The following is a 27268-nucleotide window of genomic DNA, read 5'->3' on the forward strand; positions in this document are numbered from 1 at the left end:
TTTCATGTTTACAATAACCACTTTTACCCTCACTTTTAATGAAGGGTAAAATACAATTATATCCTTAAGGTTAACTAATCTAGACTTAGGGTTTAGAGTTGAGGGGTAGGTAGGGTTTTTGGAATGTGAAATTTATGATTCTAATAAATATATAAATACTTAAAATTTTTTAAAAAATAGTTTCAAACATAATTTTCGTTTTTCAAACAGAAATTTAAAAACAAAAAATAAAGAATTCAAAAAAAAAATTCAAATTTTTTTTTTTAGAAAAAGTTCGAATTTGAAAAATTATAATTCGAAAATATAAAAAAATCATTTTTTTATTTTTATTTTATTTTTTAATTTTTTAATTTTTTTATTTAAATAATGATTTATTATATATATAAATAACAAGGGCATAAGAGTCTTTTACCACTTTATGAAGAACGTATTTTTGAAAATATCTTATTAGTAGTGGTAAAAATGAAAAGTGGTACCATAAAAGTGGTAAACATGTAATTTCTCCCAAATTAAAAGATAATTCTTATATATTGTTTGCTATCTGGAAATAATATTTTATATTATAAAAGTTAAAAAAATTAAGGTAGAAAACAATTTATAATTAAAAACAGTTGTATCAAGATATTTTTAAAATATTTCAATTATGTGAGTTCATAAAATTTCAACACAATAATAAATATATATATATTGATGAAATTTTTTTGTCATATATACAAATAATTTGATGTTTGATTTAAAACTTTTGATAACATACATAAAATTAATTTGAATCATGAAAACATAAACTAATAAGTATTTGTAAGAAAATTATTTTCGCAATGCGGACAAAACACTTAGTTGTACTAAAACAGGTTTTTAAATTATGGTAACGTTATCTTCTATTTAGGGTTAAGTTTTCTATCCTTTTATATTCTTTATGGTTGAATTATCACATCATCAGTTCACCAATCTTTCACAAGATTTTAGTATAAAATACATTAAGAGGGATGTACAGTACTGGATGAAATTAATATTTTTTAAGAAAGAAACCGAAAGCCTTTAAATTTTCTTTATACCACCAACAAAGTTTTATGACCTTTTCCTCATCATATCAAACATTAGAAACCTAAGGAAGCTATAGCAAAACAAAAGCTCTCTCTATCTTCAGACCAATAGATGTACAAAGACTCATTTTGTAGCTTATCTGAAGTAGAACAACACTCAAAAGTGCAACTGAAGCCTCCCCCACCTTCTTGTCCACGCCACCAAGTAATAAAACTAAAAAGAAAAGAAAAGGAAAGAGAAATGAGAAAACTATCTTCAAAACCGGATCACGAGTTGGGAGTTGCGTCCTCAGTTGCCTCTTTAATGGTAGGCAGCGTTTGCAACAGTGATGGCTTCACCTCCTTGTGCTGTATGTAAAGTCAGATGAGTTAGAAAAAAAAACAATGAGAGAGAATCAAAGCAACCGAAGTAAGAGTGTTGTTATGTTCATATATACCTGTTCATAGAAGGCTCTGATCTCCTCGTCTGTAAGGGCTTCTACCTCAGTATTGTTTTCGTCCCACCCAAGGGATTTAAGGAACTCGGCCTCTTTTTCATCTGGAAGGTCTGTCGATTCAAAAACGCTAACCCTCTCAGAAACTTTCTCGACCCTTTCCATGACCATGTCATCTCTTTCTACACTTGAAGGGTCACTAGCTACAAGCTCCTTAGAGATGGTGCAAGAGCTAGTTGAGATGTTTGTAGATGTCTTCTTCTTCTTCAAAGTACTGAAAAATGCATTCCTGCTCTGAGTTTGAGCCAGGGAAAGCTTCTTTTCTGCTGGCATGTTTACCGAGGCTCCCTTGAGCTCCCTTGGATTGTTTGTACTTTGCGCAGAAGAAGTGGATGGTGCAGATGGAGCAGCGATCATCTGGCTAGCAGCAGCAGCAGCCAGGCTGTTGTTTGTAGGACGTGGACTTGCAGATTCTTTGACGGCAGGTTTGAGAACCACCATCTTCTTAGTAGTATCAGGCTTGATCTGACTACCAGAATTAGAAGGGAGATTACCTAGCCGAATAGAGGATTGCTGGTGGGTGTTTCTAAACGAAGCAAGACCAGTTTCACCACTTCGAGCCATTGGTTTGGTCTTGGATTTATCAGAAGAACTCAGAACCTAACGAATTAAACCAAAATAAACTGAGTATCGCCTAAGGTAACAGGAGGAAATTAATAATAGCTGCGGGGAAAAAAAAACTTACTGAGCCCTTTGGTGTAGAAGGCAGAACCGGTATTAGCTTAAGAGCTCGGTCCTCAAGTCTCTGTATCTTTGAAGATTCCTAATAAAAGTTAACATCTCAGATAAAAAAAAAAAAAAAAAAAAGAGAGGCAAGTGTAGTATAAAGCAACAGAAAGATACAAATCATATACCTGGGGAGGTGTACTAGTTCTAGGAGGCTGCAACAATGCTTCAGCCATGTTACGAGTCTGTCCCGTTAAGGTAGCAACATTAGCAGCAACGGGGTCAGAAGCACTCTTGTCAATAACAATGGGAACCTCTGCCAGAGCCGATGTCCAATGTTCCCCAGGAGTCAAGCCTGAGTTACCAGCAACAGCAGGACTTAGACAAGGAGATGAAATTCTTACAGCGTCTTCATTCCTCTCAGAGCTCTTTGCAGGAGGAAGCATACCATTTCTGTTGTAAATGCTTCTACCGTCTTTGAAACCCATAGAAAACCGTGGGTGGTCGTCCTGTTTCCTAGTTGTCATTGAATTAGAACGCCTTAACTGCACTTCATTTAAGATGGTACCGAAAGGGAAACAAGTATCATGGTCCCATGGGTAGTCTATGTAGCTCTCCCTGCTGCTCCGATCTTTATCTCTATTGCTCCTTTGAACATTGAAGTTGCTATATGCATTTTTTGTAGAGCCCCTCCGGGCATTGGTGGAACAAGACCGGTCAAGAAAAGGAGGAGAATCAACATCGGTGGCTTTGGTCCTAGGGTTCCTAGTCTTGCTGTTATTAAGTAACAAAGAAGAATCTAAAACCAAAACAAACAAACAAAAAGGAGAGTCAGGCACAATGGTATGGAAAGGAAACTAAAATGTTAAGAACAGGATTGGATGGAGCATACCTGAGCGAGCAGAAGATGATAGAATGTGATTTTTACTCCCAACACTAGAACCATTCCCTGCACTTCTCAGCCATTCAGGTACCAAAGAGGGTTCACGTTTCTCCATCAACCAATTTTGCAATTCCTCGCTCCTCCCTCTTCCTATCTCTAACACCACAACGAACAATTGATTCGTTCCAAACACAGATTGCTAGACGATCATCATCACTATCAATAAAAGACTAGCATGAAATGGCACCCTAACAACTAGGGGGCAAGGCAATTATCTCACGACTATCACTCCCAATGTTAATCTCCCTAATCCCTAAGATTCAACACAGCACGATGAGTGCAAACGCACCACGACCAAACCCAGACCGAGATTATTTGGATTTGTTTGGATGAAATCGCTCAATGGCAAGGAGGGAGAAGCCAACGAAAATTTTGGAAGAAACCAAAAAAAAAAACGAATTCGAGGGATAAAACGGGGAGCGATTAGAATAGAGGATGATGATGATGCAATTAGGGTTTGTAGACGCCAAATTAGGGTTTTGCGATGGGAAGAGGAGACGAGAGGCCGAATGTTCTTTTTATTTGCTCTCTCTCTGTGTTTTGGGAATACTTGGAAGAAGAAGAAAACTCATGAACAAACAGCAGCCTCTTTCTCTAGCTTTCTCTCTTCCTAAGGCAGAAGTTGTACTTAAGTTTTTGTTTTTATATCTTCTTTTTTTCTTTTGTAATACTTAGGTTTTTTTTTTTTTTCTTAAAGAAATTGTTTTGAGAAACTGTTGTAATATTTCTTCTCAATTTATAGGTATTACAGAAATTTAATACCATAAGATTATTTCCTTATTTATGCCAATATATAGTGACAAATGTCATTTAATTAAATCACTATTTTTACTATTACACGTTTTAATAAATTTTATCACCATAATTTCATATACTTTACATATATATCATTTTTTAGAAAATCTAAACTATTTGCCCAAAATTTAATATTCATAAGTAGAACATCATTCCCCGACCAACGCCGAGTCACACTAATGTTACATTTATTAACTACTAAAAAAAAATTACGCAATTTATTTTGTCAGCAACACACACACATATATCATATATATATATATATATATATATGTGGTTTTGAAAATTAAACTAGTGGTGCAAAATTCATGTTTTTTTGTTATTTTTGTTTTATAACTCGGAAAATAAAAATAAAATATAAATTTGTTTTGTAATCTCCTTCAAAGATCACCGTTTACTCCAACGATATAATGTTGCATTGCAATAGTATGTTGTTCACTCTTATTTAGAGCATTATTTAAGTTTTTTTTTCAATTACAAAACCCATGATTATATAGAACTCTAGTGAACAAAAAATCTTAGTAATTCATTGGACACGATGGTGGAATAAACCAAAAACTTTATTATCTATTCTGATTTTTGATGATGTGTCATGCACCTCTATAATTGCCATTTAAATCTTGCAATACCCATCTCTAAGGGAGAAGTTGTACTTAGTTTTTATTTTTTTATATCTTATTCTTTTTTACATATACATTTACATCTTTGTTCCATTAGACTTTGTCTTCTCGTTGTTCCATTTAGAAAAGAGCATTGATGTAACATTTTATGTGCCTTTCATTTTTTAGCATCATTTTGAGCTTGTTGCAGTATAATCTTCCAATGACCAAGCCCAGTCCGGTTCATTTCATTTCCTAAATCAGAAAAGCAGCTCATATGCAAAAAAAACAGTAAAGTAAGTGTGTGGCGCCACAGGCGTCGAACATGGCAACTATAAGGGTTTTACATCATCCACTAACCACTAGACCATGGATATATATTTCTTAAATTTATGTCTTTTAAATGTTTCTGTATTTTTACGCCTAAAGCTAGTGATTCACCAGCATTAGCCCAGAGTTGACTCTCCCAATGGTTTTGTTTTTATTAAAAGATGAGCATGTTACGAATTTTCCATAGTCTCTGGAGGATCCAAATTGGTAGCTCCTGAAAATGAGTTAATATTATACATGTTGTAAACTAAACAAATTATAAATTTTCTTATCGAGTTTTGCAGTAGGACTGTTGATGATATTATTAGAATTACCCAGTGCTCTCCAAATGTTTTTAACATATGGACATTCGAAAAATATATAATTCTTTGTTTCTTCTGCCAAACAGCATCTCCTACATCGCCCATAAAGAACTATATGAACAACAACAGCCTCCCACTTTCTCTCTTGCTCTTCTCAAAGAGTTTGAGACCTACTCAATTTTTATTTTTATATTATTTTTGTAATACTTAGGTTTCTCTACTTTTTTAAAGAAATTGTTTTGAGAAACCGTTGAAACATTTTTTTCTCGATTTAATGAATTTGTAGTAATAAAAAAATATTATAATAAAAGACTTATTTTGTTTATGTCTAATCAATTAATATATAGTGTCAAATACTGTAATATAATTAAATAATTATTTTTACTATTTCATTTTAATTAGTATATCTTTGACACATTTTAGTAAATTTATCACCATAATTTCATAGACTTTACATGTATATCATTTATAAAAAAAAATAGAATGTAACATCTAATAACTATAAAAAGAAATTCAGGCAGTTTGTTATGTTAGCAACACACGCGCGCGCGCACACACACATATATATATAGCTTCATTCCGACATAAAGTTCGTAATAGAGTCTTGATTAGTAAGCATTTGCAAAATACTATGTTATTTATTATCCAATCAACTATTATTTTATATTAAAATAAATGTGTTATATATAATATCTATATATATATATTATTTTATCAATATTTTTATTATTTATCTGGTTTTGTAAAAAAAAAAAAAAACTAAAGTCAATTAATATTTTATTAAGAAAAAGAAAAAATAATTTTTATTAATAATAGTTATGTATAATTTTTTGTTAATTAATGTTATCATATTAATAGTTGATCACAAAAAAAAATGTTATCATATTAATCTACTTCTAAAAGTTAAACACAGACATTTGACTTTTCGAATACAAAAAAGGCCAAGCGAATAGCATAAAGTACATCTAATCTATTAAAACAGAGTCCTATTTGAAATTTACCATGGCATGTTTTATTTTTGGACTCATTGAATGTTGTGACTAAATATAATTAAAGACAAGCTTCATATGCAATTTTATATGGTAACCAATATACTTAAATTAAACCAACTAATATCTCATCCTTCACAAACATAATTCTAATCCGTAACGAAATTCTTCGTCTTCACGAACATGCTTATACAATTTTCCAGCAAAAAAACTCGACTTCAATCTCTGTTTGCTTCTCTCTTTCTATAGGATATTGCTTAAGAATAGTGTTATCCTTTTTATAGTAATGATCATTTGTGTATTTCTTGTGGTTTAAAGCAGTTGGATAGGTGGGATATACGTTTAGGGCTTTGGGTTATGAGTGAAAGATACCATTGATGCCCTCTGATTGAAGATCATCAATCAATCGACTCAAAGCCAATGTATTACATCCAATGAAACCTATATCTGGGTTTTGATTCCAAATCCAAACTAAAAATCTTAGCAAAATAAAATTTGAGTTTTTAATTAGTGTTTAGAATTTAGTTGATTTGTTAGTTTACATATGATTTAGGGTTTTTTGTGTGTGTATGTATTTGATGCCTTTACCTATGTCACCAATTCAGATTATGAGCAATTCATATGAGTTAATGATTGTTGTTGTGGATATAATTTGCTCATTGCAGGAAGCTACACGCTCATGGGATAAAGAAGGAGCATACGTGAGAATAGCTAAGGAAGAGATATACTTGTGAGAATTGCACAGACAGTGAATCTCAACGAAATCATAGTGAAGGGCTCATATGTGAGGTTGAAAGAGAATAATAGTGAAGTGCAAAGATCTTGGCACTGTTGTTGAGGTAAAAACAAAAGAAAGTAGAAAGTAGAAACAATAAAAGACCAATTAGAAAAGCGTCCATGGAGAGTAATAAAGAATACTCAAGGAATATCAAGGTTCTAATACTAAGTTAGATACAAGTGGCAGTCATTCTTCTAATTCTACAGAATTCTGACAGAGCAGAAACTACTGGACGTGCACTGGTGTTTACTTTCAGGCAGCACTTAAATTACCTCCTTTTGGAGTCTTATGGCACTGAGTATGCCACATATACGAGCATTGTCACATCCAATGATAGTAATGGGAGCACAGCAAAACATTGCGAGTAAGTTATATGTTGCCCTCTCATTTTCGCAGACTTTCTGCATTGTGTCTTTTATATATTTCTAGCATGTGAAAATGTTCTATTGATCCTATATCTTCAGATTTTTTCATAATGTGAACAAACCGATTCTAATATATTCATTCACGGACAAATCCTAAGCTAACTTCTCGTGTATAATTTGAGATTTTTTTAACACCATCAAAATTTTGAATATAATTTGGCCACACTATCATATCTAAACAAAATATAGTTTCATGAGCTGCTCATAATCAATGAAACAGAGCATAGAGGTTTTTGGGTTCAGTTTGGATCTATTCGGGTTTCGGATTTTCAATGTTAAGGATTTAAGCGTCATTTGGGTATTTACAAATTTTGGCCCGATTTTTGCGGGTTCCGTTTGGGTTTCGATTACCCATTTAAATTATTTCAATAATTTTAAAATTCATATACACTTAAAATTTCTCAAAATATAAAAATAAAATAATATAACATAATTTTTTTAATAATATATGCTAAAATACTTAAATTAACAGAAAATTGGTTTGGGTTAAATATTTAGATGGAGAATCAATAGATATATCAAGTATTTTTGGTGTTTTGAGTATTGTTTAGCTATTTTAGATATTTACTTTTGATTATTTGTATATATATTTTTAAGTAGTTTGGACAACTTCAAAAAATCTTATATATTTTGGATATTTTAATGGATATTAAATCTTCAAATAATTAATATATTTAGGTATATAAATCTAATTCAGATATATTCAGATATTGTTGGTTTTGAGTGGATCCAATTTTCTAGATACTAAAATTTTGAACCTGTTAGGATATTTAACCAATTTTGATTTTGATTCTATACTATATTTTCATATTCGATTCAGTTTGGTTCTTTTGATTCAGATTTTTCTGCCCATCCATAGCATAAAACTCAAATTATATATGTGGACACTAAGTCCATACTATCACATAAAATCCAAAAATAATATACAGCTTACATTGATCACATCAAAGTACGAAATTTACAGATATTTTCTGACTGGATATGTTATCTTGAGATATACCTGTTCTCTAAACATATTTAAAATATTAAGTCATTCAATAACAAAAAAGAATAAAAACCAAAAATGTAACCAAAATCATAGCTACTAAACTAGAATCAAGATATAAAATGCCAAATCCAAAATCAGAGCCACACATTCAAATTGAACTCAAAATATTATCGGTTTCTAATATTGTTATTTGAACCAAAACAAAATAACAAAATCGAAACCAAAGAAATTCATAAAGAACCGAAAAATTATTATATTTCTTAAACCGAAAACCAAAACCCACAACTGAACTGGAAGCAAACCAAAAATTAAAAATACAATTTGGACGCAAACCAAAATTTATAAAATATCATAAAATTATAATTTAAAAAATAAACTATAAACAATTCCGCGCATCTGCGCGGGTCAATATCTAGTTTGACCAATTAAAATAGAGAAACTAACTAAAACTAAATAAAAAAACTGCAAAAGACGAAATACTTATTTTCAAGACAGAAACCGAAAGCCTTTAAATTTTTTATTCATACCGCCAACAAGTTTTCTCTTTCCCCAGTCATCATCATTATCATCAAACATTAGAAACCTAAGGAAGATTTCAAAACAAAACCACTCACTATCTTCAGACCAAAAGATGTACAAATACTCAATTTTGTTGCTTTTATGAAGAAGTAGAACAACACTCATAGTGCAACTGAAGCCCCCCCCCCCCCCCCCCCACCAAAATAAGGAAAGAGAAATGAGAAAACTATCTTCAAAATTGGATCACGAGCTGGGATTTGCGTCCTCAGTTGCCTCAGTAATGATTGGCAGCTTTTTCATCAGTGATGGCTTCAACTTCTTGTGCTGTATGTAAAGTCAAATGAGTTATAAAAAAAAACAATGAGAGATACTCAAAGCAACCGGAGTAAGAGTGTTGTTATGTTCATATACGTACCTGTTCATAGAAAGCTCTGATCTCCTCGTCTGTGAGGGCTTCTACCTCAGTATTGTTTTCGTCCCACCCAAGGGATTTAAGGAACTCCGCCTCTTCTTCATCTGGAAGGTCTGCCGGTTCAAAACCATCATCTCTTTCTGCAGCATGCACGCATGAAGGGTTACTAGCTACAAGCTCCTTAGAGATGTCTGCTTTTTCCTCGACAGAAGGGAAGATGCAAAAGCTAGTTGAGATGTTTGTAGATGTTTTCTTCTTCAAAGCACTGTAAAACGCATTCCTGCTCTGAGTTTGAGCCACAGAAGTAATGAATGGCGCAGGTGGAGCAGCGATCATCTGGAAACCAGCTGCTACGCTGTTGGTTATACGACTTGGACCTCCAGATTCTTTGACCGCAGGTTTGAGAATTACCAGCTTCTTAGTACTATCAGGCTTACCATAATTAGAATGAAGATTACCTAGCCGAATAGAGGATTGCTGGTGGGTATTTCTAAAAGAAGCAAGACCAATTGCACCACTTCGAACCATTGGTTTGGTCTTGGAAACCTGATAAATTAAACCAATGCACAAAAAAAAAAGATAAATCAAACCAAAATATATACAGTATAGCCCAAGGAAAGAGAGAAGGAAATTAATAATAGCTAGGGAAAAAAGCTTACTGAGCCCTTTGGTGCAGAAGGGACAACCGGTATTAGCTTAAGAGCTTGGTCCTCAAGTCTTTTTATCATTGAATATCCCTAATAAAAATAACATCTTAGACAAACAGTAAAAAGGCAAGTGTACTATAAAGCAACACAAATATAAAAAAAAACATACCTGAGGAAATGTACCAGTTCTAGGAGGCTGCAGCAATGCTTCGGCCATGTTACGAGTCTGTCCCATTAAGGTATTTGAAGTAATATCAGAATCAGAACCACTCTTCTTAATAACATTGGGAACCTCCGCTGGAGCCGATGTCCTACCTTCCCCAGCAGTCATGCCTGAGTCATCATCAACAGACAAGCTCTCTACAGCAAGACTTAGACCAGGAGATGAGATTCTTACAGCGTCTGAGCCTCCTTCATTCCTCTCTTCGGTTTTAAGCCTAGGAAAATCCTTGGAGCTCGTTGGATTTTTGAATCCCATAGAAAACCCTTGAGCCAAGTGGTAGTCATGTTTCCTTGTTGTCATTGAATTTGATCGTCTTAACTGCTCTTGATTCCTTCCATCTAAGAAGGTACTGAAAGGGAAACAAGAATCTCGGTGCCACGGGTCTTTGTAGGTCGGCCTATCTTTTTCCATTCTCCGATCTTTACCTCTCCTTTGAACATTGAAATTCCTATATGCATTTTTGGTAGACCCATTACTAAACCTCCTCCGTGCATCGGTGGAAGAAGACCGATCGAGAAAAGGAGACCGAACTGAATCAACATCGGTTTCTGTCCTAGGGTTCCTACTCTTGTTATTATCTAAATCAAAGTGAAAAAGGAAATGATATGAAGTTACAATGCTATTTAAACAATGGTTTTAGAAGGAATATAGAGGCATACAAAACTGGAGCATACCTGAGCGAGCAGAAGATGACTGAATATGATTTTTACTCCCAACACCAGAACCATTCCCTGAACTTCTCAACCATTCAGGTACGAAAGAGGGTTCACGTTTCTCCATCAGTAAAGCTATATTATGTTAAGCAAAGGAACCAATATGCAATTCGCTACCCTCTTTCACTCTCTCACTATACACCACAAAGGGCAGGGAAGAAATCACAATCTGAATTAAAAAAAAATTGATTCGTCCCAAACCTACACGAAATCAGTTATGAGAAACCATCTCTCTCCCACAGATAGTTTCAAAGATACTTGAAGATCATCATCGGCTCATCGCTGTCAATAAACCCACAAAGAACGAACACATGAACAAACAAATGCCTCTTTATCTCTCTTCCCCAAAGGAGAACTACTCAATTTTTATTTTTATATTATATATTGTAATACTAATTAAGGTTTTCTGCTTTTATTTAAGAAATTGGTTTGAGAAACTGTTGAAATGTTTCTTGGTAGTCCAATGAATTTATAGTAGTATAAAAAATTTAATACCATAAAAGTATTTCCTTATTTATGCACAACCAACTAATGTATATTTGACAAGTAAAATATCATTAAATAATTATGTTTTTACTATTATAATTTAATTAGTATATCTTTGAACAGATTTTAATAGATTTATTACCATAATTTCTTACACTCATCCTATCTGTCATTCAAATAAACAGTTTCTACCATTTTTGAGGGAAAAAATAATATATTTTGACAAATGAAAAACCATTAACTGAAAAAACTGTTTGGCACAATATAAATATATTTGATAAAGATACTATTAATTAGAACTTAACAAAAAAAGAATACTATCATAATTTCATTTAATTCACACACACACACACATATATTGCAATGTGTATACTTACAAAAAGGATTTGACATATAATATATAAGAAAAGGACATATAATGCTGTCAAAAGAAAATATAAAAGAAAAATATTTCATTTTGTCAACAACAAACACACACAACAAATATATATGTAGTACAAGTGTACAACATTCATTCTTTCCAAGTGGAATGAACGAGAAAGAGACAAAATACTTCTCTTTAATTTCATTAAATTCCTCCAAATTTATTGAGAGCGAAGATTCTTTTCGGGTGAAAACATCATCTTTCCACTTCGAAACTTTCCATTGCAAAGGCGACCACTTACGGTTACAGTAAAAAATTGCATTATCCCTAGAAGTAGAAGTTATTTAAATTCTGCATGCAAAAAGAAAAACTTCATTTTAGACATCTACCTTTTTCCCTTTATGAGTGATGCGTTCTTAAAATACTGCCAACGAAACTCAAATTCACGTATGTATGACTCCATAGACCATCTATAAAACACCAACATCCTTTTTAATCCGTTATTGTTAAAACGGAAATGTCATGTGTTATAAGATTATTTTGTGTTGATTCCCCATTTGCCTTTGATTCCCGATCTCAAAAACCTTGAAAGGGTCTCTCTATCTAGGTGGTATAATTATTCATTCTAACACATCAACAAAAACGATTTCTATGAAAAGCTTGTGCAGTCTTAAGCACATGAATAAGCAAATCTGGTTTTGCTTGGGGATGGTAGGCAATCTTGAAATCTTGAAGTCTTTCCTTTAAAATAGATAACTCTTTCAATTTCGTTTAAAAAGTTTGGTCATACTTTGGTTCTTGAATCACTGAGATCAGATCCTTGCAATCTATTCTGAAATGTAGGCAAGATAAGTATTGAAGTAGACTTTCAATAGCCCATGTAACTGCTTCCAGCTCCATATGTAGAGATGAGACGCACCTCTTTTGATTCATTAACTCCAGAAGTTGCTCATGTCCTGGGAAACCTTACCACACCCATCCACATCCACTGTATTGTGCCTCAGCAGATCATAGACCATCCACTAAACATATGTTGCATCTCCTCAAATTCTTTTGTGTTCACTTCAAACCAAATTTGATATTCACCCTCCCCATGCCTTGCTAGCTCTAGAGAATCCCTTGTGATTCCCCTAAATAATTTATCATCGGAGATTTTTAGAAATATTAGATTATCCGTATATAAGGGTCTCTATCCAACTCCGGGTCATCAATATTGTTTTCCTCTAGAACAGATAATCCAAGATGGTATAAACGTTGGAAATGGGAAAAACTGATGGGCATGAAAGCGTAGAAGATAATGCACAGGTTTGTAAAGCTGGATGACATTCAAAAATAGCAGGATAGATAGATTCATCTTGTTCTCCACATTGAGAGCAATGATTATCACGTCCCATATGACGACGTGTATGGTTCCTCATTACCGTTAAATATTTTGATACAATCTGCTAAATAATATGACGTATCTTCTGAGGAACAATGATTTTTTCAAGAAAATACTTGATGCTAAGCTTAGTTACCATTGTCTTAGGTTTCATGGTTTAGAATATTTGTCGCTACCCAATAATATGATTTTACTGCACATACTTACCATTCTTTGCTTAGCTCCAACAAAAATCATCACCTTGGGTGGATTGGCTAATGGCTAAACTCCGAATTGACGGTATATCCTCCAGTACAACTAGATTCTCCAACATCTCCAAATTCCACTCTTTAAGCTGCGCATAAATAAAATCACTAACTGTCATCGTTAGGTGAAAAACCGGACCATTAGGCCTAGCTGGCCTTACTAGAATCGTTAGAATCTATGGATCCTCCCATGCTCTTATCTCAAATTCAAAATGCATTTTCTGTCAGATCCCTAAAGCCAGTAATGGTCTAGCATCCGATAGAATCGTCCAAACATAAGAATGACTATCTATAGCAACCGGATACAAAGGTGAACTATATCTTAAAATTTAGGGATGTTAATATGGGCTGTCCGGGCCCATTTAGACCCTGCCTTTTTAGTCCTTGCCCATTAAAATTAAAACCTTGTAACTTCAAACCCATTTATACACATACCCATAGAGCCTGTTTAATTTCAAACCCGTTAAATTTAGAAAAACCCCGTTTATGCGCATTAAACCTGTTTAGTTTTTTTCTTCTGGACATCTTGTTTAGTTATTCTTTTATTCTGAATACAGTTTTAGTTATTTTTTAAGTACAAATTTATTAAATTCTTGTCCCTGATATATATATATATATATTATTAAAAGAAAAGTACAAATATAAATTAACCCTAAAATTTCCATTTATTTACACATCTATGCCACTGAAGTAATTAGTAAACTTAATTTTAAGTATTCTTTGTCTTTTCCTGTTTAATTAATTCATTTTCCTAATTCAATTTTTAGCGAAAAACAAGCATTTTCCTAATTTGATTTTTAACTAGAAACATTCATTTTCCTAACTATTATTTAAATTTGATAATTTTTTTAAATATTATAAATATAAATAACAAATTATGTATAATAGTTATATTAGATTATAAAAATTTAAATTTCCTTTTTGATAATATATTAAAATATCAATATTAAACAATAAATTAAATAATAAATTTTATAAACTAATGGTTATAGTATGGAAAGATAAGTATACATTTTTGGACGCATATTAATCTTCGTAGTTCAATAATTCATTATCCAAAAGAGATTAGAGCAACCAACATAATTAACAAACAATTTAAAATTTTATCAATAATAAATTGGATACATAAAAAGAACATCCGCGCGGGTATTTATATATATAAGTCCAGTTATTTATATATGTTTGATTTTTTTTTAATGATATTCAATATCGGTGGGATAAACTACACAACTCAATGTAATTTTTATTTGGACTTATTAAAAATTATGTAATACATCTAAGTTTACATATTTATATTATAACATTTAGTACAAAGAAAAATTTAAAACTGAAAAATAGTTGTGCGGTTGTGCGGATCAAAGTCTAGTATATATACAAAGGTGGAGTCTCGTTTCTCTCTTTACCATCTTAATCTGAAGAAGAAACCTTATGAATCAAAAGAAAAATCTCTCATTTATAAATCAAAATCTCTACAAAACTACACAACTGCAAAAAAAAAAGTCACTTGAAATATTTAAGAGTTAGGCGCTCACTGCAAAATCGTATGCTTGGAACCAATGAAGCTGCAACCCAGACTCAAAATCAGAAAGAAAATCTGTCTTTGAAATTATTTTTTAAGAAGCTGAGATGAGGAAACAATGTCAAATCAGATGCTTACTCTCTCTTAGTGGAAACGAAGAGACCCACAATATTGTTTATCAAGTTTGATTCATATTATGTTTCAGAGTTTCATTGACAAGAGCTTTAGAGGAGAATTGACCTCACTGAGAATCTAAGATCAAAAGAATACGATAAAATGATTCAGTTTTCATATATTTTTAAAGGAAAAAAAAACTAAACAGACACCCTTTTATTTCGTGGGTACTCCCGCTTAATAAGCGGGTTTTAAGGGGCCAACCCGTATGAAAAGACCCACAATATTGTTTATCAAGTTCGATTCATATTATATTTTGGAGTTTCATTGACAAGAGCTTTAGAGGAGAAGAATTGACGGCATTGAGAATCTAAGATCAAAAGAATACGATAAAATGATGCAGCTTTCATATATTTTTAAAGGAAAAAAAAAACTAAACGGACACCCTTTTATTCCGTGGGTATACCCGCTTAATAAGCGGGTTTTAAGGGGCGAAGGGGCCAACCCGTATGAATCCGTTAAGCCTTTACCTATATATAAACGGGTCACTCGCCAAAACATTTATAACAAGTCCGCTAAAGCCTGTGGGAAGTAGGACCGTTTTAATATCCCTATCTGTAATATTTCCCACTCATTACTCTTGCGAGATGAGAATCTAGGAATTGTACTAGACGCTAAAATTGTTTTTCCAGCAATGCCATGTTAAAATCATGGATCATACGGAAACCAAGACCACTTTCCTCTTTTCGGTAACACATGTTTTCCTATTTTGCCAATGCATCTCTTGTTTAGGTGGATTTGAGCTACACTATAATCGTGCAATGGTACTCGCATGATTTTCACAGATATCCAATGGTAACATGAAACTAGACATAACATAGGTTGGAAGAGCTAGGGCAATGGATTTTATCTCTCTCTTTTCTCCCTGTTCACACATACAAATCTTTCACAGGGAGAAAAAGTTATGTCTTTGTTTTGATGTAATACAATGTCTCTGATCTAAAAATTCACCTTTTGTTGTATAAAAGTTCTGATTTTTAGATTGATTTTTTTCTGTTTCGCGAATGCAATTTTTTTGGGCTTTCAAAATAGATCGGGATGCTTTTCAAATCTTATTTCTTTCTCCGATCTGTTTTGAACAATAAAATTCCAATTTTAAATCGGATTTGTTGATGAGAGTGGCTCTTTGAGTTCCAAATCAACTCTGACCGAATCTCTAAACAACCGGACCCATGTTTTCTGATTGGGCAATATTGCGTCTTTTTGATGCGGCAGTCCTTAGTGGGAGGCTTAAAAGTTTCAGACTCAAAGTTATTGGAAACGGTGGATGCGGTAAGATGATGAAGATTGTGGAAGGCGATTGTAGAGACAACTCTAAAAGATGGTGTTGGAAGATGAAGCTTCGAAGCTTGCGACATCTCAATTCTTAGTGGATGTGGGTGATGCGATTTTAGGCGGAGGAGACGAAAGGGTTTCAAACCGCGGCGTAGAAGCTTTCCGACGCCCGAAAGAGAAGCTTCGGGAAGGAGAAGATCGGGCTTGGGCATGATGGACGTGTGTCAAGGGACCTCCGAATAGCGTATGCGAGTATAATCAAGTCGGTGATTAAACAAATTTGTTTTGTTTTCTTTGTAAATTCTAAATGGGCTTTAAATTTTATAAACCCAACCCATCTTGTAATTGCCCAATGGGCTTCATTTCAATGAAATGAAATGTTCACAAAGGAAAATAAATATAAAAAAAAACGAGAAAGAGAAAGAGAGAGAGGCTGCTATGTGTTCATGAGTTTTCTTCTTCTTCTTCCCAAAACACACAGAGAGAGCAAATAAAAGGAACATTCGGCCTCTTGTCCCCTCTTCCCATCGCAAAACCCTAATTTGGCTTCTACAAACCCTAATTGCGTCATCATCCTCTATTCTAATCGCTCCCCGTTTTATCCCTCGAATTCGTTTTTTTTTTTTGGTTTCTTCCAAAATTTTCGTTGGTTTCTCCCTCCTTGCCATTGAGCGATTTTATCCAAACAAATCCAGATAATCTGGGTCTGGGTTTCGTTCGCACCCATCGTGCTGTGTTGAATCTTAGGGATTAGGGTGATTAACATCGGGAGTGATGGTCAGAGATAATTGCCTTGCCCCCTAGTTGTTAGTTGTTAGGGTGCCATCACTGTAAATTCCTGCTAGTCCCATCGTGCTGTGTTGAATCTTAGGGATTAGGGTGATTAACATCGGGAGTGATAGTCGTCATATACAGAGACAATTTCCCCCGGGTGCCATTTCATTTCATGCTAGTCTCTTATTGATAGTGATGATGATCTTCTAGCAATCTGTGGGAGAGAGGAATCAATTGTTCGTTGCGAAGAGCAAAATTGGTTGATGGAGAAACGTGAACCCTCTTTGGTACCTGAATGGCTAAGAAGTACAGGGAATGGTTCTAGTGTTGGGAGTAAAAATCACATTCTATCATCCTCTGCTCGCTCTGGTATGCTCCATCCATCCAATCCTGTTTCTTCTTAACATTTTAGTTTCCCATTGTACCTGACTCTCCTTTTTGTTTGTTTGTTTTGGTTTTAGATTCTTCTTTGTTACTTAATAACAACAGCAAGACTAGGAACCCTAGGACCAAAGCCACCGATGTTGATTCTCCTCCTTTTCTTGATCGGTCTTGTTCCACCAATTCCCGGAGGGGCTCTACCAAAAATGCATATAGTAACTTCAATGTTCAAAGGAGCAATAGAGATAAAGATCGGAGCAGCAGGGAGAGCTACATAGACCACCCATGGGACCATGATACTTCTTTCCCTTTCGGTTCCTTCTTAAATGAAGTGCAGTTAAGGCGATCTAATTCTATGACATCAAGGAAACAGGACGACCACCCAGGGTTTTCTTTGGGTTTCAAAGATGGTAGAAGCATTTTCAACAGGAATGGTATACTTCCTCCTGCACAGAGCTCTGAGAGGAATCAAGACGTTGTAAGAATCTCATCTCCTTGTCTAAGTCCTGCTGTTGTTGGTGGTAACTCAAGCTTGACTCCTGGGGAACATTGGACATCGGCTCTGGCAGAGGTTCCCATTGTTATTGACAAGAGTGCTTCTGACCCCGTTGCTGCTAATGTTGCTACCTTAACGGGACAGACTCGTAACATGGCTGAAGCATTGTTGCAGCCTCCTAGAACTGGTACACCTCCCCAGGTATATGATTTGTATCTTTGTGCTTCTTTTATAGTACATTTGCCTTCTTTTTTTTCTTTAATCTAAGATGTTGACTTTTATTAGGAATCTTCAAAGATACAAAGACTCGAGGACCGAGCTCTTAAGCTAATACCGGTTCTGCCTTCTACACCAAAGGGCTCAGTAAGTTTTTTTTTTTTTTTTCCGCAGCACTATTATTAATTTCCTCCTGTTACCTTAGGCTATACTCAGTTTATCTTTTGTTTAATTTGTCAGGTTCTGAGCTCTTCTGATAAATCCAAGAACAAACCAATGCCTCGAAGTGGTGAAATTGGTCCTGCTTCTTTTAGAAATACCCATCAGCATTCCTCTATTCGGCTAGGTAATCTTCCTTCTAATGCTGGTGGTCAGATCAAGCCTGATACTACTAAGAAGATGGTGGTTCTCAAACCTGCCGTCAAAGAATCTGCAAGTCCACGTTCTACAAACAACAGCCTCGCTGCTGCTGCTGCTAGCCAGATGATCGCTGCTCCATCTGCACCATCCACTTCTTCTGCGCAAAGTACAAACAATCCAAGGGAGCTCAAGGGAGCCTCGGTAAACATGCCAGCAGAAAAGAAGCTTTCCCTGGCTCAAACTCAGAGCAGGAATGCATTTTTCAGTACTTTAAAGAAGAAGGAGACATCCACAAACATCTCAACTAGCTCTTGCACCATCTCTAAGGAGCTTGTAGCTAGTGACCCTTCAAGTGTAGAAAGAGATGACATGGTCATGGAAAGGGTCGAGAAAGTTTCTGAGAGGGTTAGCGTTTTTGAATCGACAGACCTTCCAGATGAAGAAGAGGCGGAGTTCCTTAAATCCCTTGGGTGGGACGAAAACAATACTGAGGTAGAAGCCCTCACAGACGAGGAGATCAGAGCCTTCTATGAACAGGTATATGAGCATAACAACACTCTTACTTCGGTTGCTTTGATTCTCTCTCATTGTTTTTTTTCTAATTCATCTGACTTTACATACAGCACAAGGAGGTGAAGCCATCACTGATGCAAACGCTGCCTATCATTAAAGAGGCAACTGAGGACGCAACTCTCAACTCGTGATCCGATTTTGAAGATAGTTTTCTCACTTCTCTTTCCTTTTTCTTTTTAGTTTTATTACTTGGTGGAGTGGACAAGAAGGTGGGGGAGGCTTCAGTTGCACTTTTGAGTGTTGTTCTACTTCAGATAAGCTACAAAATGAGTTTTTGTACATCTGTTGTTCTGAAGATAGAAAGAGCTTTTGTTTTGCTATAGCTTCCTTAGGTTTCTAATGTTTGATATGATGAGGGGAAGGTCAGGTCATAAAACTTTGTTGGTGGTATAAAGAAAATTTAAAGGCTTTCGGTTTCTTTCTTAAAAAATATAAATTTCATCTTTTGCCATTTTTGTTAATTTGGTTTAGTTAATTTCTCTGCTTTCCTCCTAGCTCTGTAGTCTAGAACCAATCTTCTTAAAACTGGCCTGAACCGGTGGTTGAACCGGATTCAACGGTGGTTGAACCGGATTCAACCTTGACCTAGAGACATAGCCGGATTGTGTTGGTAGTAAAATCTAAAGTAAATCAAACTGACTATAAACCACAAAAATAAAAAACCGCGAACTATTGAACTAGCTTTGAACCAAATACGACTATTTTGTGCAAAATTTTGAATTTTACATTGACAATTATTTTTATTTAATGAACTATTTTTCTTTTTTTATCTAACAATGTATTTTAGATATATAGATTTTCAAAAAAAAATATTACAGAGGTTTTTAAATTTCCACCAATATACTTATACACGGTTTTAACTATTTTACGAAGTTTTTACAAGTTACACAACCTATAATCTAAACTTTAACCTAAAACCAAAATCTAAAGTATAACTTACTGATTTTTTTCCACTTTATTTTGGATTCATATTGATTTCTAACAAAGACAATTTGGCTTTCACCCACCTCAATAGTCTAGAACAGTAAACACCAAACTCGGTTTGCTTATGTATTAATAAGTTTTATATTTTCTCAACATTGAGAAAAATACATGTCAATGTACTATATGTTGTTACCTTTGCAATTTTTGATATTTGTTTACCAACACTGACTATCTTCTTAAAATATTTGCATCCAATCTCCGATTCTCTAGATAGAACTACAAAAAAATTTCATAAGTAATTTTTGTATGTTTATCGTTCTATTTGCGTATAGCTTTCCAGACCACATTTTATTTGAGTAACAAAAATGATTTTTTATGTTCAAAAAGCATTTTCATTAAATAGTAGAGTCACAAAAAGTGCCTCCACCGATATGCCTCCCCATGAGAGAAGCTACAATCTTCCAACTATCAGGAACAAGTGCTCTCATTGGCACTAGGTAGTAGGCCAAGGATGTACCCACATTTGTTACAACTGTTTATGAAACAGCAAATGATTCAAGTTTATGATACTTACGAGTTTAAAAGAAAAAAAAACAAGCTTTTCGTTAATTATGAGGCTTTTGCTACCACAAGTTACATGAAGTGGTTCTTACTTGATCCAATCAAGAAAGCCAAGAGAAGCTTTCCAGTGGACTTAACCACACGGCGCATATCAGCTCTAAAGAGGAACAGCTAAAGGGAGCATGGAGTTCAACACAACAGCAAAAGCAGGAGCTTCTGAAGAAATGATCCCAAGATTACTAGCTGCAAGACCAATCAGTGTGCTCACCAACGCACCACTCACCGCACTTCCCACCTTCGTCTTCTCCGACCTGTACTTTCAGAGTAGGAAATTAAAATTAAAATCATTATATCAAAACCAACAATACAATGAAAGGTGTGAAGAATGTGTACCATAGACCAATAGAACCTGTGGCGAAGAGAGCAGTCCAAGTCACCCACCCACTCTTTGTTACATGAAATGAGAGGCGTACTTAATTGCAATCTCATGATGAGTGGGGTTTAGGGTTTTTGCACGATTAAGAAATTACAAAATTTTATTCAATTTTTCTCGTTTATATAAAAACAACAATAAATGCAAATAATTCAACCAATAAAGAATCATACTGCAAAATACAAATAGTCAAAAACATAAAATTGCATTTACTTCTTACATGGAAACTTTAAAACATCACTTAAAATGAAACAATTTTTTTCTTGTAAAACACCACTTAAAATGATACAGAGGGAGTATAACAATATGAAAATATGAAATTAAAATAGTAGGTATTAAATTTTATTAAAGAAACTACTGTAGAGTATAAAAAATGAATGAGTATTGAATTATTATGTGAAAGAGAGAGAAAATGATGTGGAAGAAATAAAAGATGATGTCAAGGGTGTTGTGTGTTGAATTTTATTAAACAATTCATTTCAATCAACACCCCTGTCCAAGACGTAGGCAGATCCGTCGTCTCCTAGTTGTGAGAAGGCGCTGGAGTCGAGACAAAACGGCGTCGAGTGAGAGAAGCGGAGACGGAAATGGGGGAGAAAAATCTCCGGCGAGACCATCGGATACGAAGGCGAAACAGTCGGAGACGACGGCGGAAGAGGAGCAGGAGACGGAGGAAACAAGGCGATGAGCGACGAGGAGAGAGAAGAGGAGGCGGATCCGTTGTCTCCTAGTCGTGAGAAGGCGCCGGAGTCGAGTCGAGATGAAACAGCATCGAGTGAAGATGCAAACTCTGAGTCCCGTTGTTATTACTGCTAATATATCTTCTTAGGCCAGTTATTGCTGCTATTAATCTTCTGAATCCGGTTATTGCTGCCAATTTATCTTCTGATTTGTTTACTCTTGAAATTTGCTTACCATTAAACAATTGTTCAAACATCTTCCAACCATCGAAACAATAAAAAAGTTATAACAAATATTAAACATTTAATAGAAACATGAACCGTGAAACAAATCAAAGGTTCCCTTTGAGACCCACCACATCCTCCTCCACCCGCTTCAACCTACCATCCATTTTATCTATTTGTTACATGACCAAACTGAGCTGCGGCAGATGTGGCGGAACGGGCGGCTGCAGGTGTGGGCAAGGTACGCGGAACCAAGAAAACTGTGGGCAATGTACCCAGAGCCAAGAAACCGACACTTGACGACGTGATATCCGCCGTGGAGACGATGACGGAACTATATGTCAGGTATTTTTTGACAATGCCGCATCAAAAAGACGCGATATTGCCCAATCAGAAAAGATGGGTCCGGTTGGAACTCTGACTATTGAGGTGGGGTGAAAGCCAAATTGTCTTCGTTAGAAATCAATATGAATCCAAAATAAAGTGGAAAAAAATCAGTAAATTATACTTTAGATTTTGGTTTTAGGTTAAAGTTTATATTATAGGTTTGTGTAACTTGTAAAAACTACGTAAAATAGTTAAAACCGTGTATAAGTATATTGGTGGAAATTTAAAAACCTCTGTAATATTTTTTTTTGAAAATCTATATATCTAAAATACATTGTTAGATAAAAAAAGAAAAATAATTCATTAAAATAAAAATAATTGTCAATGTAAAATTCAAAATTTTACACAAAATAGTCGTATTCGGTTCAAAGCTAGTTCAATAGTTCGCCGTTTTTTATTTTTGTGGTTTATAGTCAGTTTGATTTACTTTAGATTTTACTACCAACACAATCCGGCTATGTCTCTAGGTCAAGGTTGAATCCGGTTCAACCACCGTTGAATCCGGTTCAACCACCGGTTCAGGCCAGTTTTAAGAAGATTGGTTCTAGACTACAGAGCTAGGAGGAAAGCAGAGAAATTAACTAAACCAAATTAACAAAAATGGCAAAAGATGAAATTTATATTTTTTAAGAAAGAAACCGAAAGCCTTTAAATTTTCTTTATACCACCAACAAAGTTTTATGACCTGACCTTCCCCTCATCATATCAAACATTAGAAACCTAAGGAAGCTATAGCAAAACAAAAGCTCTTTCTATCTTCAGAACAACAGATGTACAAAAACTCATTTTGTAGCTTATCTGAAGTAGAACAACACTCAAAAGTGCAACTGAAGCCTCCCCCACCTTCTTGTCCACTCCACCAAGTAATAAAACTAAAAAGAAAAAGGAAAGAGAAGTGAGAAAACTATCTTCAAAATCGGATCACGAGTTGAGAGTTGCGTCCTCAGTTGCCTCTTTAATGATAGGCAGCGTTTGCATCAGTGATGGCTTCACCTCCTTGTGCTGTATGTAAAGTCAGATGAATTAGAAAAAAAACAATGAGAGAGAATCAAAGCAACCGAAGTAAGAGTGTTGTTATGCTCATATACCTGTTCATAGAAGGCTCTGATCTCCTCGTCTGTGAGGGCTTCTACCTCAGTATTGTTTTCGTCCCACCCAAGGGATTTAAGGAACTCCGCCTCTTCTTCATCTGGAAGGTCTGTCGATTCAAAAACGCTAACCCTCTCAGAAACTTTCTCGACCCTTTCCATGACCATGTCATCTCTTTCTACACTTGAAGGGTCACTAGCTACAAGCTCCTTAGAGATGGTGCAAGAGCTAGTTGAGATGTTTGTGGATGTCTCCTTCTTCTTTAAAGTACTGAAAAATGCATTCCTGCTCTGAGTTTGAGCCAGGGAAAGCTTCTTTTCTGCTGGCATGTTTACCGAGGCTCCCTTGAGCTCCCTTGGATTGTTTGTACTTTGCGCAGAAGAAGTGGATGGTGCAGATGGAGCAGCGATCATCTGGCTAGCAGCAGCAGCAGCGAGGCTGTTGTTTGTAGAACGTGGACTTGCAGATTCTTTGACGGCAGGTTTGAGAACCACCATCTTCTTAGTAGTATCAGGCTTGATCTGACCACCAGCATTAGAAGGAAGATTACCTAGCCGAATAGAGGAATGCTGATGGGTATTTCTAAAAGAAGCAGGACCAATTTCACCACTTCGAGGCATTGGTTTGTTCTTGGATTTATCAGAAGAGCTCAGAACCTGACAAATTAAACAAAAGATAAACTGAGTATAGCCTAAGGTAACAGGAGGAAATTAATAATAGTGCTGCGGAAAAAAAAAAAAAAAACTTACTGAGCCCTTTGGTGTAGAAGGCAGAACCGGTATTAGCTTAAGAGCTCGGTCCTCGAGTCTTTGTATCTTTGAAGATTCCTAATAAAAGTCAACATCTTAGATTAAAGAAAAAAAAGAAGGCAAATGTACTATAAAAGAAGCACAAAGATACAAATCATATACCTGGGGAGGTGTACCAGTTCTAGGAGGCTGCAACAATGCTTCAGCCATGTTACGAGTCTGTCCCGTTAAGGTAGCAACATTAGCAGCAACGGGGTCAGAAGCACTCTTGTCAATAACAATGGGAACCTCTGCCAGAGCCGATGTCCAATGTTCCCCAGGAGTCAAGCTTGAGTTACCACCAACAACAGCAGGACTTAGACAAGGAGATGAGATTCTTACAACGTCTTGATTCCTCTCAGAGCTCTGTGCAGGAGGAAGTATACCATTCCTGTTGAAAATGCTTCTACCATCTTTGAAACCCAAAGAAAACCCTGGGTGGTCGTCCTGTTTCCTTGATGTCATAGAATTAGATCGCCTTAACTGCACTTCATTTAAGAAGGAACCGAAAGGGAAAGAAGTATCATGGTCCCATGGGTGGTCTATGTAGCTCTCCCTGCTGCTCCGATCTTTATCTCTATTGCTCCTTTGAACATTGAAGTTACTATATGCATTTTTGGTAGAGCCCCTCCGGGAATTGGTGGAACAAGACCGATCAAGAAAAGGAGGAGAATCAACATCGGTGGCTTTGGTCCTAGGGTTCCTAGTCTTGCTGTTGTTATTAAGTAACAAAGAAGAATCTAAAACCAAAACAAACAAACAAAAAGGAGAGTCAGGTACAATGGGAAACTAAAATGTTAAGAAGAAACAGGATTGGATGGATGGAGCATACCAGAGCGAGCAGAGGATGATAGAATGTGATTTTTACTCCCAACACTAGAACCATTCCCTGTACTTCTTAGCCATTCAGGTACCAAAGAGGGTTCACGTTTCTCCATCAACCAATTTTGCTCTTCGCAACGAACAATTGATTCCTCTCTCCCACAGATTGCTAGAAGATCATCATCACTATCAATAAGAGACTAGCATGAAATGAAATGGCACCCGGGGGAAATTGTCTCTGTATATGACGACTATCACTCCCGATGTTAATCACCCTAATCCCTAAGATTCAACACAGCACGATGGGACTAGCAGGAATTTACAGTGATGGCACCCTAACAACTAACAACTAGGGGGCAAGGCAATTATCTCTGACCATCACTCCCGATGTTAATCACCCTAATCCCTAAGATTCAACACAGCACGATGGGTGCGAACGAAACCCAGACCCAGATTATCTGGATTTGTTTGGATAAAATCGCTCAATGGCAAGGAGGGAGAAACCAACGAAAATTTTGGAAGAAACCAAAAAAAAAAAACGAATTCGAGGGATAAAACGGGGAGCGATTAGAATAGAGGATGATGACGCAATTAGGGTTTGTAGAAGCCAAATTAGGGTTTTGCGATGGGAAGAGGGGACAAGAGGCCGAATGTTCCTTTTATTTGCTCTCTCTGTGTGTTTTGGGAAGAAGAAGAAGAAAACTCATGAACACATAGCAGCCTCTCTCTCTTTCTCTTTCTCGTTTTTTTTTATATTTATTTTCCTTTGTGAACATTTCATTTCATTGAAATGAAGCCCATTGGGCAATTACAAGATGGGTTGGGTTTATAAAATTTAAAGCCCATTTAGAATTTACAAAGAAAACAAAACAAATTTGTTTAATCACCGACTTGATTATACTCGCATACGCTATTCGGAGGTCCCTTGACACACGTCCATCATGCCCAAGCCCGATCTTCTCCTTCCCGAAGCTTCTCTTTCGGGCGTCGGAAAGCTTCTACGCCGCGGTTTGAAACCCTTTCGTCTCCTCCGCCTAAAATCGCATCACCCACATCCACTAAGAATTGAGATGTCGCAAGCTTCGAAGCTTCATCTTCCAACACCATCTTTTAGAGTTGTCTCTACAATCGCCTTCCACAATCTTCATCATCTTACCGCATCCACCGTTTCCAATAACTTTGAGTCTGAAACTTTTAAGCCTCCCACTAAGGACTGCCGCATCAAAAAGACGCAATATTGCCCAATCAGAAAACATGGGTCCGGTTGTTTAGAGATTCGGTCAGAGTTGATTTGGAACTCAAAGAGCCACTCTCATCAACAAATCCGATTTAAAATTGGAATTTTATTGTTCAAAACAGATCGGAGAAAGAAATAAGATTTGAAAAGCATCCCGATCTATTTTGAAAGCCCAAAAAAATTGCATTCGCGAAACAGAAAAAAATCAATCTAAAAATCAGAACTTTTATACAACAAAAGGTGAATTTTTAGATCAGAGACATTGTATTACATCAAAACAAAGACATAACTTTTTCTCCCTGTGAAAGATTTGTATGTGTGAACAGGGAGAAAAGAGAGAGATAAAATCCATTGCCCTAGCTCTTCCAACCTATGTTATGTCTAGTTTCATGTTACCATTGGATATCTGTGAAAATCATGCGAGTACCATTGCACGATTATAGTGTAGCTCAAATCCACCTAAACAAGAGATGCATTGGCAAAATAGGAAAACATGTGTTACCGAAAAGAGGAAAGTGGTCTTGGTTTCCGTATGATCCATGATTTTAACATGGCATTGCTGGAAAAACAATTTTAGCGTCTAGTACAATTCCTAGATTCTCATCTCGCAAGAGTAATGAGTGGGAAATATTACAGATAGGGATATTAAAACGGTCCTACTTCCCACAGGCTTTAGCGGACTTGTTATAAATGTTTTGGCGAGTGACCCGTTTATATATAGGTAAAGGCTTAACGGATTCATACGGGTTGGCCCCTTCGCCCCTTAAAACCCGCTTATTAAGCGGGTATACCCACGGAATAAAAGGGTGTCCGTTTAGTTTTTTTTTTCCTTTAAAAATATATGAAAGCTGCATCATTTTATCGTATTCTTTTGATCTTAGATTCTCAATGCCGTCAATTCTTCTCCTCTAAAGCTCTTCCCCACTCTTCCACAATCTTCATCATCTTACCGCATCCACCGTTTCCAATAACTTTGAGTCTGAAACTTTTAAGCCGCCCACTAAACTAAGGA

General features: G+C 35.6%; 3 protein-coding genes across 6 annotated transcripts; 1 reads left to right on the top strand and 2 right to left on the bottom strand.

Moving 5' to 3' along the window:
* Positions 1–1001: 1001 nt before the first annotated feature.
* On the bottom strand, positions 1002–27001 carry LOC103858482. Of its 4 annotated transcripts, none has more exons than XM_033288832.1 (5): positions 25030–27001; positions 2392–3002; positions 2223–2300; positions 1481–2137; positions 1002–1391 (listed from the first exon to the last, which is right to left on the bottom strand). In XM_033288832.1, exons 1-5 carry the CDS (start codon positions 25133–25135, stop codon positions 1311–1313), a joined length of 1533 nt encoding a protein of 510 aa, XP_033144723.1. In that variant the 5' UTR covers positions 25136–27001; the 3' UTR covers positions 1002–1310. The 4 variants fall into 4 exon arrangements, with proteins under 4 accessions (XP_033144723.1, XP_033144724.1, XP_033144722.1 ...); XM_033288833.1 differs by lacking the exon at positions 25030–27001 and adding an exon at positions 3096–3760 and having other exon boundaries at positions 1013–1391; positions 2223–2288; XM_033288831.1 differs by lacking the exon at positions 25030–27001 and adding an exon at positions 3096–3757 and having other exon boundaries at positions 1013–1391.
* LOC103858484 lies at positions 4212–16368 on the bottom strand. Its single transcript, XM_033288837.1, has 5 exons — positions 10828–16368; positions 10100–10731; positions 9943–10020; positions 9287–9829; positions 4212–9195 (listed from the first exon to the last, which is right to left on the bottom strand). The coding sequence occupies exons 1-5, from the start codon at positions 10931–10933 to the stop codon at positions 9115–9117; spliced, it is 1440 nt and encodes a 479-aa protein (XP_033144728.1). The 5' UTR covers positions 10934–16368; the 3' UTR covers positions 4212–9114.
* Positions 16752–19554, top strand: LOC117133008. Its single transcript, XM_033288834.1, has 5 exons — positions 16752–17453; positions 17546–18162; positions 18247–18324; positions 18418–19074; positions 19161–19554. Exons 1-5 carry the CDS (start codon positions 17348–17350, stop codon positions 19239–19241), a joined length of 1539 nt encoding a protein of 512 aa, XP_033144725.1. The 5' UTR covers positions 16752–17347; the 3' UTR covers positions 19242–19554.
* Positions 27002–27268: the final 267 nt, after the last annotated feature.

Source organism: Brassica rapa, chromosome A03 (genome assembly GCF_000309985.2).
Source record: "Brassica rapa cultivar Chiifu-401-42 chromosome A03, CAAS_Brap_v3.01, whole genome shotgun sequence".
Taxonomy (NCBI): Eukaryota; Viridiplantae; Streptophyta; class Magnoliopsida; order Brassicales; family Brassicaceae; genus Brassica; species Brassica rapa.

Coding starts and splice junctions, on each gene's coding strand:
- LOC103858484 (XM_033288837.1), bottom strand. CDS start 10,933: ATGGAGAAACGTGAACCCTCTTTCGTACCTGAATGGTTGAGAAGTTCA. Junction 10,732..10,827: donor GTCATCTTCTGCTCGCTCAG/GTATGCTCCAGT, acceptor ACTTTGATTTAG/ATAATAACAAGAGTAGGAAC. Junction 9,830..9,942: donor CTTCTGCACCAAAGGGCTCA/GTAAGCTTTTTT, acceptor TTAATTTATCAG/GTTTCCAAGACCAAACCAAT.
- LOC117133008 (XM_033288834.1), top strand. CDS start 17,348: ATGGAGAAACGTGAACCCTCTTTGGTACCTGAATGGCTAAGAAGTACA. Junction 17,454..17,545: donor ATCATCCTCTGCTCGCTCTG/GTATGCTCCATC, acceptor TTTTGGTTTTAG/ATTCTTCTTTGTTACTTAAT. Junction 19,075..19,160: donor TCAGAGCCTTCTATGAACAG/GTATATGAGCAT, acceptor CTTTACATACAG/CACAAGGAGGTGAAGCCATC.
- LOC103858482 (XM_033288830.1), bottom strand. CDS start 25,135: ATGGAGAAACGTGAACCCTCTTTGGTACCTGAATGGCTAAGAAGTACA. Junction 24,066..24,158: donor CTTCTACACCAAAGGGCTCA/GTAAGTTTTTTT, acceptor TTAATTTGTCAG/GTTCTGAGCTCTTCTGATAA. Junction 23,323..23,408: donor TCAGAGCCTTCTATGAACAG/GTATATGAGCAT, acceptor CTTTACATACAG/CACAAGGAGGTGAAGCCATC.